The 15074-nt window shown below is 39.4% G+C and overlaps 1 protein-coding gene and 1 pseudogene across 1 annotated transcript in view; both read right to left on the bottom strand.

The window, feature by feature from the left end:
- Positions 1–15074, bottom strand: part of USH2A (usherin) — a 903825-nt gene that overhangs the window by 297002 nt on the left and 591749 nt on the right. The window contains exon 43 of the mRNA XM_070474523.1: positions 1935–2098. Coding sequence (XP_070330624.1) covers positions 1935–2098 — 164 coding nt within the window. The remainder of the gene's footprint in view (positions 1–1934; positions 2099–15074) is intronic.
- Positions 13760–14913, bottom strand: LOC110136524 (small ribosomal subunit protein uS15m-like; annotated as a pseudogene).

Below are 15074 nucleotides of genomic sequence, written 5' to 3'. Positions count from 1 at the left end.
TTAATTAAAGCTAGTGGATGTGATGGAATTCCAGTAGAACTATTCAAAACCCTTAAAGGATGATGCCATCAAGGTTTTGCATTCACTGTGTCAGTAAATCTGGAAGACTCAGCAGTGGCCACAGGACTGGAAAAGGTCAATCTTCATCCCAGTTCCCAAGACAGGTAGCACTAAAGAATGTGCTAACCACCAGACAACTGCACTCATCTCCCATGCTGGTAATGTCATGCTAAAATCTTGCATGCTAGGCTTCAGCATTATGTTAACCAAGAACTTCCAGATATCCAAGCTGGGTTTAGAAAAGGAAGAGGAAGCAGAGATCAAATTGTTGCCAACATTCCCTGGAACATAGGGAAAGCAAGGGAATTCCAGAAAAACACCTATCTCTGTTTCAACAACTATATTAAAGTCTTTGACAGTGTGAGTGAGTGAGTGAAGTCGCTCAGTTGTGTCCGACTCTTTGTGACCCCATGGACTGTAGCCTACCAGTCTTCTCCACCCATGGGATTTTCCAGGCAGGAATACTGTAGTGGGTTACCATTTCCTTCTCCACTTTGACAGTGTAGATCATAAAAAACTGTGGAAAGCTCTTAAAGAGATGGGAATACCAGACCATCTTACCTGTCTCCTGAGAAACCTGTATGCAGGTCAAGAAGCAACAGTTAGAACCCTGTATGAAACAACTGATTGGTTCAAGATTGAGAAAGGAGTATGACAGGGCTGTCTGCTGTCACTCTGTTTAACCTATACTCTGAGAAATGCCGGACTGGATGGGTCACAAGCTGGAATTAAGATAGGCAGGAAAAACATCAACAACTTCAGATATGAGGATGATACCACTCTAATGGCTGAAAGTGAGGAGGAACTAAAGAGCCTCTTGATGAGGGTGAAGAAAGAGAGTGAAAGAACTGGCTTAAAACTATATATTAAAAAACCTAAGATCATGGCATCCAGCCCCATTACTTCATGGCAAATAGAAGGGGAAAAGGTGGAAATAGTGACAATTTCCTCTTGGGCTCCAAAATCACTGTGGATGGTGACTGCAGCCATGAAATCAGAAGACAGTTGCTTCACAGCAGGAAAGCTATGACAAACCTAGACAGTGTTGAAAAGCAGAGACATTACTCTCCCCACAAAGATCCATATAGTCAAGACTATGGTTTTCCCAGTGGCCACGTATGGTTGTGAGAGCTACACCATAAAGAAGGAAGAGTGCCAAAGAGTTGATGCCTTCAAACTGTGGTGCTGGAGAGACTCCTGAAAGTCACTTGGATGGCAAGGAGCTCAAACCAGTCAATCTTAAGGGAAATCAACCCTGAAAACTCATTGGAAAGACTGTTGCTGAAGCTGAAGCTGAAGCTCCAGTATTTTGGTCATCTGATGGTGAAGAGCTAGCTCATTGGAAAAGTCCCTGATGCTGGGAAGGATTGAGGGCAAACAGGGGAGAGGGCATCAGAGGATGAGATGGCTGAATGGCATCACCAATATAATGGACATGAACTCTGGCAAACTTCAGGAGGTGGTGAGGGACAGGGAGGCGTGGTGTGCTGCAGTCCTTGGGGTCACAAAGAGTGGGTGACTGAACAACCACAGCAACTGAATCACTTTACTGTATACCTAAAACTAGCACAATGTCATAAATCAACTATACTCCAATAAAAATAAGAACAGTGGTAATTGCTAATAAAAAATAATATGTGGACACTTTTATCAAAATTGACTGGTGTGACAGAAACTACATTCCCAATCCAAAAGGAACAGAAGAAGGAAGAGAAGGTCCAAGGATGGAAAGGAGGTGAAAAAACTTCCTTTGAAAAAGAAAAGCACAGGGAACTTGGCTTTTTATCACTGTCATTTAAAAAAATAAGTTCTTTTAAAATTCATTTTGATACAAATATAGGAAGGGGAAATAAAGAAGCACGAAGCTGACTTACTTGGTTTCACCCATCTCACGTCGATGGCCGTGTGGTTAAGAACAACCGCAGTGACATTGGCTCCTCTCTCTGGAAGCCCAGCTAATGTTTTCACTGTCGCTTCTTGACTTGGTGTAAAACCCACACTGTTATGTACAAAGACCTTATACGCATACGTCGTAAACCTAAAAAGTTGTTTTTAAAAAATACATATATAAATTTCTCTTTCCAGAAAACAACACACATTTTCTTTTTCCTCAAAATATACAGACTTCCCCCTGCAGAATGAACTATTTTGTCCCTGATTCAAATACATTTCCTTTTACCTCCCCGCACAAAAACAGCATTATTATTATAACTCTCAATTCTTAATCAAAGTGTTAAGAAAATATTATATAAGAAATGCTAAGCAAATACCATTTTTCAAAACAAATGTGGTTTATTGTTTTTCTCATCCTTATTGTTTTCATAAGTGGTGAGGATAACAGCTCAGTTCAAGATGCAATTACACATTTGGCATCCTGCCAGCTTTCTATCTGAATTTGATCCAGAGAGTTTTATACTCTTCTTTTGGGAAATGAATCCATTTCAAATATCAGATTCTCTCATCACCATTTTCTGCCTGTACCTGTAGTCCTGTCCCATACTCTCACTGGCAGAGAGATAAACTCCTAGATTAAATTGTAAGACTAGGACCAAAGTATACAACATACTCCCACTGAGATTTTGCTATGGTGAGCTGCATTTTGCCATTGTGAGAACACATTTACTTGAGTCAGGACAGTGGAAGCTGAAGACTGATTTTCAGGAGAAGACTAGACATGGCGATGTGATATGATGTCCTAAGTCATGCTACATCGCTTCAGTCATGTCCAACTCTCTGCGACCCTATGGACTAGTCTACCAGGTATGTCTGTCCATGGGATTCTCCAGGCAAGAATACTGGAGTGAGTTGCCATGCCCTTCTCCAGGGGATCTTCCCAACCCAGGGATTGAACCCAGGTCTCTTGCATTGCAGGCAAACTCTTAACCATCTGAGCCACCAGATGCTGACTTCCCAAATCATATATCAAATCAACGATGGGCTGATTCCTCATCCTTTTTGTCTCTTTCAGGCAGAAAACTTATCAGACATTCTCTTTTCTTGGGTCAAACTGCCCAGGTAGGAAAATACTATTTACAGACACAGTCAAGCTTTGACTGGACTATGGCTTAGACCAAGAGTTTGCTTAAACACATTGTACAACACAAGACCCTCTCCAGGGGGTATCCAGTCCTTAGGGCAAATGCTGGCCTCAGATCATCACTTTCTTTGGGTTTCACAGATGATCACATCCGATGCAGGGCCCATGGAATTTGCCTCAATAATAACAAGAAAGGGAGGATGCCATTTGCAGGACTGTGCTAAATAACTTAGCCAAAGTTACATCAGGATGCTTACAGAATTTTGCCACTACCCTGAGAAGTCTGCTTACCTGACTTTATTTCTCACTCATGGCCCAAAGGTATTTTTGCAGGGCTTGGCCTCAGGCAAATTTGCTCTGTTATTGTAGCTATAGGTAAAGACTTACTAATATTTTTGAAGGTTTTATTATCTATTTCACCCAATAAATACTAGCATCAGATATTCTAGCTCTCTCCACTTTACCTCATCTCCATGTGTCCTTCTTTTCTCTTTTTTGCTCTGTATGCTACTGTGGGTTTGTGCCCCTACCCCCAAGATATGTTTAAGTACTAACCCCTGGTTCTTGTAAATGTGACCTTATTTGGAAATGGGGTCTTTGCAGATGTGATCAAGTTATCATGAGTTTATACGGGATTTGGAAGAGCTCTAAATCCAAAGGATTGATATCTTATAAAAGAAAGAAGTGGGAAATTTTGTTACAAACACACACAGGGAGAAGATGTTCATGTGAAGATGGGCGGCAGAAATTGGCTTTACGCTGTCATAAGCCAAGGAGCAACTGGGGCTACTAGCAGTTGGAAGAGGCAAGACATGGTTATTTTCTAGAGGCTTTGGAGGGAACATAGTCCTGACAGTACTTAAATTCCACACTTTCAACTTCCAGAACTGTAAGAGAATACATTTCTGCTGTTTTAAGCCACCCAACAGTGGTAGGAAACTCATATATATGCTTTTTAGCAAATGCTGAATAGTCCATAGGATTCCCAGGTGGCTCAAAGGTAAAGAATCCACCTGCCAAGCAGAAGACTTGGGTTCCATCACTGGGTTGAGTAGATCCTCTGGAGGAGGGAATGGCAACCCACTCCAGTATGCTCTGCTGAGAAATCCCATGGACAGAGGAGCCTGGCGGGGTACAGTCCACAGGGTCACAGAAGTATAGGACATGGCTTAACAACTAAACAACAATAACAACAAATGCCCACATGACAATGACAACTGAAAGATAACAATAACAGTATTTAATGAGTACATAATATGTATCAGGAATTTTATACATGATTTACTCATTCATTCTTCACCACACTGTTATAAAACCTGCTTCAAAAATTAGGAAAATAAATAATTAGTATAAGTTATTGAGGTAGGAAATGGGAGAGTACAGACTCAAACCTGGACAATCTGATTCCAGAGCCTGCTCTTTTGCTCATGATGCTGTATTGCCAGCAGCATCATGATGGCAATGATGATGGTAATAAAAAACACCATGGTCAGCTAGATGATGTCATATCACTAGGGTTTGATCTCTGAGGTTTTTTTTTTTTATGGCAGATGGGAGAGACTTTTGCTTACACATCCAAACAATCTTGCCAAATTTCCTTTGTAACCACCAGTATGAATGTGAGGAATGGTGATTCGTGGTTAAGAGGGGAGCAAGTCTGTAACAGTCAAGTGAAACACAGCTAATGGCTCTCATGGGAACTGAACTAGTGACCTTGCCATCATTAGCTCTGTCTTTGGGTAAAACAGTTTTAATTGTGTTTAACTCCCCAAAATGGCTCAAAAGAAACTTAGTCTGGATGCCTAATCTCTCCTACAATATTTAAATTGTTCTTCTACATGTTTAGTCTATGATACAGTTAGTAATCTTGATGACTTTAAAGTGATATCATTTTCATGGTTCTTTTTACAAGTGGAATTTAAAACATCAGGCAGTGCTAAAATGATGAATTGCAAATAAGTTCTGTAGGGCCTTAGTTCTTCCTGTGTTACTTGAAACTATTTCATCATAATTTAGGTATGATGAAATATATGATTTATGGCTACACAGAAGAAATTTAGGCCACACAGATACATATAATTGGAATGCCTGTTTTCAAAGTACACTTGCCTCTTAGTATCTGCAGGGAATTGGTTACAGCACCCCATGGATACCAAAATTTGAGGATGCTCAAATTCAGTCCAGTTCAGTTGCTCAGTTGTGTCCGACTCTTTGTGACCTCATGGGCTGCAGCACGCTAGGCTTCCCTGTCCATCACCAACTCCAGGAGTTTACTCAAAGTCATGTCTATTGAGTAAGTGATACCATTCAACCATCTCATCCTCTGTTGTCCCCTTCTCCTCCCACCTTCAATCTTGCCCAGTGACAGGGTCTCTTCCAATGAGACCATTCTTCACATAAGGTGGCCAAAGTATTGGAGCTTCAACTTCAGCATCAGTCCTTCCAGTGACTATTTAGGACTGATCTCCTTTAGGATTGACTGGTTGGATCTCCTTGCAGTCCAAGGGACTCTCAAGAGTCTTCTCCAACAGCACAGTTCAAAAGCATCAATTCTTCTGCTCTCAGCTTTCTTTATGGTCCAGCTCTCATCCATACATGACCACTGGAAAAAGCACAGCTTTGACTAGATGGACCTCTGTTGGCAAAGTAATGTCTCTGCTTTTTAATATGCTGTCTAGGTTGGTCATAGCTTTTCCTCCAAGGAGTAAGTGTCTTTCAATTACATGGCTGCAGTCACCATCTGAAGTGATTTTACAGCCCAAGAAAATAATCTGCCACTGTTTCCATTGTTTCCCCATCTATTTGCCATGAAGTGATGGAACAGGATCCTATGATCTTAGTTTTTTGAATGTTGAGTTTTAAACCAACTTTTACACTCTTTCACCTTCATCAAGAGGCTCTTTAGTTCCTCTTCACTTTCTGCCATAAGGGTGGTGTTATATGCACATCTGAGGTTACTGATATTTCTCCCAGCAATCTTGATTCCAGCTTATGCTTCCTCCAGCCCAGCGTTTCTCATGATGTACTCTGCATATAAGTTAAATAAGCAGGGTGACAATATACAGCCTTGACGTACTTCTTTCTCAATTTGGAACCAGTTCATTGTTCCATGCCCAGTTCTGACTGTTTATATAAGGGACTTGAATATGCTCAAGTCCCTTATAAAAAATAGCATAATCTTTGCATAGGATGTATGCATATTTTTCATTCTTTAAATGCCTAGATTTCTTATAATACATAATATAGTGTAAACATTATATAACATTATTATCACAGTGTGAATGTTATGTAAATAGCCTTTGCCTAAGTTCACACAGCTAGTTAAGAAGATTAGGTGGGCCTGTACTTTATTCATTTTTAATATTAAATTATTTCCACTATTCACTATTATTTTACTGAATTGAGAAATCAGTAGGCATTTCACTGGATGCCATGCATTTGTCTTTTGCATTTTATTTAATTTTCATTTTTTCAGTTAAAATTTTAAGAAATAAGATCTTGAACTCTTTAAAATAAACTAAAATATACCGTTTTCACAACATCTGAAACTTAATCTTTGTCACTAAGTACATATACCTCTGACTACATGGGTTGGAATATATTTCACCACTTCATGTCAAAAAAGAAAATATTCATTTGCTTCAAGTATTTTGCTCATTTTCTGTAGTATATTGATTTTTTAAGATAGACTTAAGTGTTGATATCAAATGGGATATTCCATTTAGTTAATGATAAAATACTTTTAAAAGAAAAATTCTCCTTCAGTTGACATCATATAACTCATGTAAAACTTACGTATATCAATCAATATCTTCTCTAAATACTAATTATGGGTTTTGGGTATGTTTTGAAAAATGTGCCATTGCAAATCCTGTAAGATATAGATTTTGAAATCTGTAAAGTAAATGAAAACTTGTATTCAGTCTATATTGTTGCCAGTAAAACAAGATGTTTGAAGGTCTACTTAGGAATACTAGGCTGTTGTATTGCTGCTGCTGCTGCTAAGTCGCTTCAGTCGTGTCTGACCCTGTGTGACCCCATAGACGGCAGCCCACCAGGCTCCCCCGTCCCTAGGATTCTCCAGGCAAGAACACTAGAGTGGGTTGCCATTTCCTTCTCCAATGCATGAAAGTGAAAAGTGGAAGTGAAGTCGCTCAGTTGTGTCCGACTCTTAGCAACCCCATGGACTGCAGCCCACCAGGCTCCTCGGTCCATGGGATTTTCCAGGCAAGAGTACTGGAGTGGGGTGCCATTGCCTTCTCTGTAGTCATCCCCTAAATGATTGATTTAGATAATTCTCCAGCCCCTCCCTTCATCCACACAGAAAGTGATGAACTTGTGAAATAGACATGACTCTGGTATCCTTCCTTGTAAAAGATAATACATATTAAAATCTTATTTATGGAACAAGACTCATTTCAAGGTTCAGTTGTTATTACTCAAATGAATGAGAAAAGTAGTTTAGATGATGAAGATTTTAATCTGTTTATTGAGTAGATAATTTTATAAATAAATTAATGAATACTAAATAGTTACTAAAGCATTCAGTCTCATAACTTTCAGGTCACATATAATTTGACTAGTGACATAAAAGTCTACCTATCCAATAAACAAATGATCCTTACTGAAATTTAGAAAGATGTTTTTTTCCTTGCAAATTATATTGCTTTGTGTTTGATATACCATTACTTTATTCATTAATTAATTTGTTCATTCATTCAAAAAATATTTATTAGCACTAACAACATGCTTTGGCAGGAAAGCTATGACAAACATAGACAGTGTGTTGAAAAGCAGAGATGTTATTCTGCCAACATATGCTCAAGACTATAGTCTTCCTGGTGGTCATGGATGGTTGTAAGAGCTGGACTGTAAAGAAGGCAGAGCACCAAAGAATTGATGCTGTCGAACTGTGGTGCAGGAGAAGACTACTGAGAGTCCCTTGGACAACAAGGAGATAAAATCAGTTAATCTTAAGGAAGGGAGATCAACCCTGATAACTTGTTGGAAGGACTGATGCTGAAGCTGAAGTCACAGTACTTTGATCATCTGATGTGAACAGCCAACTCATTGGAAAAGTCCCTGATGCTGGGAAAGATTGAGGGCAGAAGGAGAAGAGGGCATCAGATGATGAGATGGCTGGATGGCATCACTGATGCAATGGGCATGAATTCTGGCAAACTTCAGGAGATGATGAGGGACAGGGAGGTGTGGTGTGCTGCAATCCATGGGGTTGCAAAGAGTTGGACATGACTGGGCAACTGAACAACAACAGCAAAATGCCAGGTACTAAACACAGTGAATGCAATGTCTGTCGTACTGGAGTGTGTGTGTTTGTGTGTACATATATACAGAAAAATATTTTTAAATGGAGAGCTCTAAAATACATATTCAGTTATTCCTTTTCCTTTCCACATACATCAGATAGAGCATCTAATTTAACCTAATCTAGACAGGAAGTCTTCACAGAGGAGACAACATGGGCTATGGATGGAAAATGGTAATTTGGTCAGTAAGAAGCATCATTTAGGGCAAAACATGTGGACAGCTTAGATCCTGAAAGGGACTGATGTTTTGGGAACCAATAAAATTCTTCAGTACTGTTACAGAATGCCTCAGGTGATTTTCATCAGAATTAAAAACATGTCAACTTTATCGATGTCCTAACAGAATTCACATGTCAATATTGTCACCAATATAAATCATGTTTCCAAAAAATGCAGGCTATTCAGTTACTCCTCCTCCTAACTCTTCATTTCTGCCACAACCCAACACACGCTTCAGTACAACATTACATGCTAGAGGATTTGCAAAACCTCCGATAGATACTATTCCTTACATCCTCAAATCCTTTGTGGGAATAAATAAATACACAAACAAACAGAAATTCAACACTATTTCCACTGCTTAAATCTGTAGTTGTTTAGATTTTTCATTGATGGTGGATACCTTTTCCTCATGTATTTGTTGCTGAAAGATTGTTTTCCCTAAAAATGCTGCTGAAGGTCTTTTGCTTTTGGAAATTGAAATGTAATGATAATCACACTTGAAAGTTATGATACATTTTAGATTGTGAGTGAAAGTTGCAGCTGTCCTATTCCTCTAGCTATCTATATTTCTGCTTTCAGAATGTTATTCTCAAGGTAACCTTACTGTGCTTTCTGTCTCTGTTCTACTGTATCATCAACAAGAAAAAGAAATGCAAACAAAGTAACTCGATTTTTTTTTTAAAGACAACATTAGGTAACAAAGCCTCCAATGAAAAAAAGCATTCCTTTCAGATTTAGGGGTTCCTTTTCCATGAGGTAAATTTTCAATATGGTGACACTTACAAAAAGACAGAATGAGGTAAACTTAGAACAATGAAGAAAAGAAAGGAAAAAAGCGCTGTGACTCTACTAAATTACATGTGAAATAGATATATATTTGCTCCTTTTGAAATATGTACATTGCTAACAGATGGTACACCAGTAAAACAGAGTTGGCCTTCATTTATAAAGTGAAAAGTGAAGTGAAAGTTGCGTCTGACTCTTCGTGACCCCATGGACTGTAGCCCACCAGGCTCCTCTGTCCATGGCATTACCTAGGTAAGAATACTGGAGTGGGTTTCCATTTCCATCTCCAGGGGATCGTCCCGGCCCAAGGACTGAAGATAGGTCTCCTGTATTGCAGGCAGATTCTTTATTATCTGAGCCACCAAAGAAGCCCATTTCATCTACAAACTCAACTTGTACTCATGTTGTGATATTGAGGAAGAAAACAACAGGATCTACCTATATTGGTGGTCCTTCCATTCACCCTCCATGTTCATGAAGCTAACTCCTTTACTTAATACCTACAACTTGAATATGTTTATGTTATAGGAACACATGTCAAGGAACTGACCCAGTCTTTCCACATTAGAAAAGCAGAAAATGTTATTTGTGCACATTTAATCTCATTACAAGTTAATTCCAAATACGAAAAAGAGTGTGTCAAGGCTGTATATTGTCACCCTGCTTATTTAACTTATATGCAGAGTACATGATGAGAAATGCTGGGCTGGATGAAGCTGGAATCAAGATTTCTGGGAGAAATATCAATAACCTCAGATATGCACATGACACCACCCTTAGGACAGAAAGTAAAGAAGAACTAAAGAGCCTCTTGATGAAAGTGAAAGAGGAGAGTGTAAAAGTTGGCTTAAAGTTCAACATTCATAAAACTAAGATCATGGCATCCGGTCCCATCACTTCATGGCAAATATATGGGGAAACAGTGGCTGACTTCATTTTTCTGGGCTCCAAAATCACTGCAGATGGTGATTGCGGCCAGGAAATTCAAAGACGCTTACTCCTTGGAAGGAAAGTTATGACCAACATAGACAGCATATTAAAAAGCAGAGACATTACTTTGCCAACAAAGGTCCGTCCAGTCAAAGCTATGTTTTTCCAGTAGTCATGTATGGATGTGAGAGTTGGACGATAAAGAATGCTAAGCGCAGAAGAATTGATGCTTTTGAACTGTGGTGTTGAGAAGACTCTTGAGAGTCCCTTGGACTGCAAGGAGATCCAACCAGTCCATCCTAAAGGAGATCAGTCCTGGGTGTTCATTGGAAGGACTGACGTCGAAGCTGAAACTCCAATACTTCGGCCACCTGATGTGAAGGACTGACTCATTGAAAAAGACCCTGATATTGGGAAAAATTGAGGGCAGGAGGAGAAGGGGACGACAGAGGATGAGATGGTTAGATGGCATCACCGACTCAATGGACATGAGTTTGGGTAAACTCTGGGAGATGGTGATGGACAGGGAGGCCTGGCATGCTGTGGTTCATGGAATCACAAAGAGTTAGACATGACTGAGTGACTGAACTGAACTGACTGAATCTCATTACAAAGAAGGGGAATGAATGTCATGTTCTTTTGACTATCATTCTCTAGAAACTATGTCCTCTTTAATGGCTTGAAACATTTCATTTTGCAGGACAAAAAAAATTAGAATCTATCTCATTAATATTTAAATTTAGATTTTCCACTTTATTTAGCTTAAGCATTTAAACTTGGAAACAGTCAAGTTCAGTCATTCTTTGTAAATAGAATTTTGTAAAAAAATTTTTGAATGCTCATATGAAGGTCCCTTTCCAGAATACCACTGATAAAGAAATACTTATAGGAATTTATAGATAACTGAAAGTAATAGGAGTTAGAACATACCTCCATTCATAAATTCAATGGTGGCTAAATTACTATATGGTGGCTAAATTACTACAATCTACAAGTCAACATTTTCCTTAAAAAGAAGCTATTATTTCTTATAGCTTGTTCTTCCTTTGTCAGATCCAGAACAAAGAAGAGGGCATGCCATCACTAAGTTTGCAGAAGTTTTATCAGATCACTCAAAAGACAAGGTACAGTGAGGCTCTGAAAATCCTAAGGGTGGACGGATGCTTTAAAATTAAGGCAGTGGCTGCCCTTGTGTGTTAAACCCAAGTTGACTCACTGAAGAAGCATTAGATGATAACAGCACGTTCTCCAGATTTTCCAAGTGATGAAAATGTCAGGAAACCCAAAGTTATGGTTTCCCTAACAACCATAACTTGGCCACTTTGTACATTAAGGAGGAGAAGTTAGAAACTGACGAGTAGTATAAACCTACAGTTCCCCTACACTGGTGTCTATATAGAGCAAAATTCAGCAATTAGGCAACTAGTTGTATAACTCAGGACAAATCACCCCTTACCTACTATATTCATAAGAAACTAAATTATCTGAATAATTAGTGCAATATTTTACTTTGCACATGGAGATAACAAAGGAAAAATATTTGATGTTTAGTATTATGAGGCTAGTCAAAATCTCACCTCAGCACATTTTGTTCTAGGGTGGGCTTTCCAGTGGCTCAGACAGTAAAGAATCTGCCTGCAATGCAGGAAACCAGGGCACACTTCTTTTTGAGAAGCAGCTGTCATCAATATGTTTATGTCAACTTATGTTTCAGTCTAATTTGTGGGGATTTAACGGAATTTCTTTCCTTATATCTTTGATTTGGACTTCTCATTAAAAATCCTTACAAGCATCACTAAAAATTCAATAATGTAATTTTGGCTTTGGTCCTAATTCTTTAATAAGTTTTCATTGCTTCTTTGAAGAAACAAAATTAACTCTCTGAGACTTATTGTGTTTTTCTGCCAAATGTCTCATGGCTAAAAATCCAATTCAGTAATGTTAAATAGTCAAGTCCTCTTTATTTTGGAAATTTCTGTATTTCAGACACTTAGAGTTCACAGATCATGGAAAACTACTTTCCATATGATTTCCCTAGGGAGTCATGGTGAAACTGTAGTTAACTGTGATGATATTATAGCACTTAGTACATGTGTGTGAGTGGTTTTTTCCACTAGATTGTGAGCTCTTTGAGGGAAAAGTCTGTGCTACTCATCTTTTCTTATCAGTATCCCTCAGCATATGGTAAAAATAAATGAAATTGCTGAATAAAATGAATTTCTTCAACTGAAGTCATCATTTTACAGCAATTCTGGATTAAGTAAATAGTGAATCAAATATAGTGGAGAATAGTGACCATGATAATTTAGGTTGAACAAAAAGCATATGCTCATAATCTATCATTTTTGATCATTTTTGCCTTGAAAAATGGCAATTTTATATAGTTCATTTTGTTCACATTTTCTTTCAATAGATTTATATATTCCTCCCTTCAAGTATCTCACAATATCTGTTTTCCTACCATGACACTTTCAGATGAATAGGAGACTTTTCCTTAGTTTTACCCATTCCCCAAAGATAAGAACACCATAGTTAGTCTTCCTAAGGCACAGGGAAATGACTAATCAATGCTTTGAAAGTGAAAGTGAAAATCAGTCACTCAGTTGTGTCCAACTCTTTGCGATCCCATGGACTATAGTCTGCCAGGCTCCTCTGTCCATGGAATTCTCCAGGCTAAACACTGGAGTGGGTTGCCATTTCCTTCGCCAGGGAATCTTCCCGACCAGGGATTGAACCCAGGTCTCCTGCATTGCAGGTAGATTCTTTACCATTTGAGCCATCAGGGAATTTCAAAGCACAGGGAAATGACTAATCAATCCTTTACATATTACTAAACACAGTCTTTCACTTAGCATTGACTGGGAACCCACTATGTGCCAGGCACTGTGGTGAGGACTGCAATACAGAGGTCTTGAAGGCAAGGCCTTGCTCAGGGTGGACCTGACAATATAATGGAGTGTCCAGACAAGCAGTGAAATCAGTGCAAAGACAATAGTGGTATATAAGGGGTGTGCTATAGAAATACATTAAAGAAGCAGCTGATTCAGACCAGGGAGGGGTGACCTAGAAAACTTCTAGGTCAAGACTTGAAGGATGACAGACAGAGGGAAATGGCAGCCATGAGAAGTCTAGGGGCGGGTGTTGCTTGTTAGAGGTGCCCAACACATTACGAACTGGCTGAAGCATAGAGGCCAGAGAGGGGAAAGAGGAAGGGTGGGGGGGGGACAAGGCCAGATTGTAAACAGACTTCACAGCAGAGCTAGTCAGTGGTGAGTCTAGAAAAATAACCTGATAGAAACGTTATTGAAAAATAAGTCTGAAAAGTTTTCATAAAATAATACTTGTGATTCTTTGAAATTTCATTACATTTCCTTTTTTTTTTTTTTGACTTTAACATTTACTGGGTTTCTTTGATTGCCTCTGGTCTGACTTCAGAAGGGCTCTCTGGGTTCCTCTGGCCTTGTTTCTGGGCTGCTGCAGCTGCAGCCTTTAAGGCCCTTTTCTGCTTCTTCAGCTTTTGAACCTCTTGGAAAACCCAAATGCACAGAGCCTCCTTGGTCACCTAGTGGTGGTGGACTTTTCAGTGGTATGGAGGGGGAAAGGTGTACTCAATCCCCAACTCCTTGCATGTCTTCTCAAAGACAGGATGCTGGTCTTGAGGAGGTTTCTGAGCACCTTTTGCCTCTTGTCAATGCTCATCAGCAGATAGTACTTGTGGGCTTTGTCCTTTCAATATTTCTGCATGTGTTCTTCATAACTCCAGATCTTGACAGTCAAGGCAGCAATTTGAGCCTCCAAGGAGCTGGTGTCCTTTAGGTTTTCCACGACCTTGCTCATCAACTGCTCTTTCTTGATTTTTAGCATCTCTTTCTTGTTGGCCATTTCCAAAGATAGGAGTCTTTTCACAACATCATCAATCTCAATTCCAGGGACATTCTGGCAGTTCTTCAGCAGCATGGGAAGGGGCAGGTCATCTTCTTGGCTTTGCTGGACTGGTTTCTGGGTGGCATATCTACAGGTGGTCCGGAGGATAAGACCTCCAGGACTTGAGGTCCCACTGGATGGAGAGAAGTGTGGCCCACCCTCCGCCCCGCAGCCCAAGGACTGGGGCTGTGTCACTGCCTGGGTTTGAATTGAACTCAGCACCCTCCATGCCGCCCTCAGCGTGATGACTTCTGACCCTCCGAAATTTCATTACATTTCTTGATTCATGAAGATTTAGGCTTCACTTAACCCCATCCAATATCCTCATTTTATGGACAACAAAATTGAAGCCCAGAGAAGTTTAATGACTCCCCCAAGGCTAGCAAACCTAGTTTTCCAGCACAGGATGAATACAAACATAGCCCTCCTTCTCTCCCATGGGGTGCTTTACTGATAATACCTATTTGCTCATTTTTTGGTTTCTTCAAACTCTAGGTTGAATTCTTTCAAGTCCAAAGCCTGTTAATTAAATTATTTTTGTGAATTGAATCAATGAGTTACAACAAACTACTTCCTAAAAAAGCAAGCATTCTACAAGTGCCCCAAACTTTCCCCAGTTCTGTACATGTTCAATATTTCCGGATTTTTCACTTACGGTGTTGATTAGAGCTGTGACAAAGGCAAGAGAGTAAGACTGAAACACCTACAAACTCAACTTCAAAAAGCTTATTTTAAGAGTGCAGTTAAGGCGGCAAATATTAAACATGCTGACTGTTGCAGTTCAATGA

The sequence above is a fragment of the Odocoileus virginianus genome, chromosome 11, assembly GCF_023699985.2.
Source record: "Odocoileus virginianus isolate 20LAN1187 ecotype Illinois chromosome 11, Ovbor_1.2, whole genome shotgun sequence".
Taxonomy (NCBI): Eukaryota; Metazoa; Chordata; class Mammalia; order Artiodactyla; family Cervidae; genus Odocoileus; species Odocoileus virginianus.
This window is presented reverse-complemented; position numbering and strand designations above follow the sequence as displayed.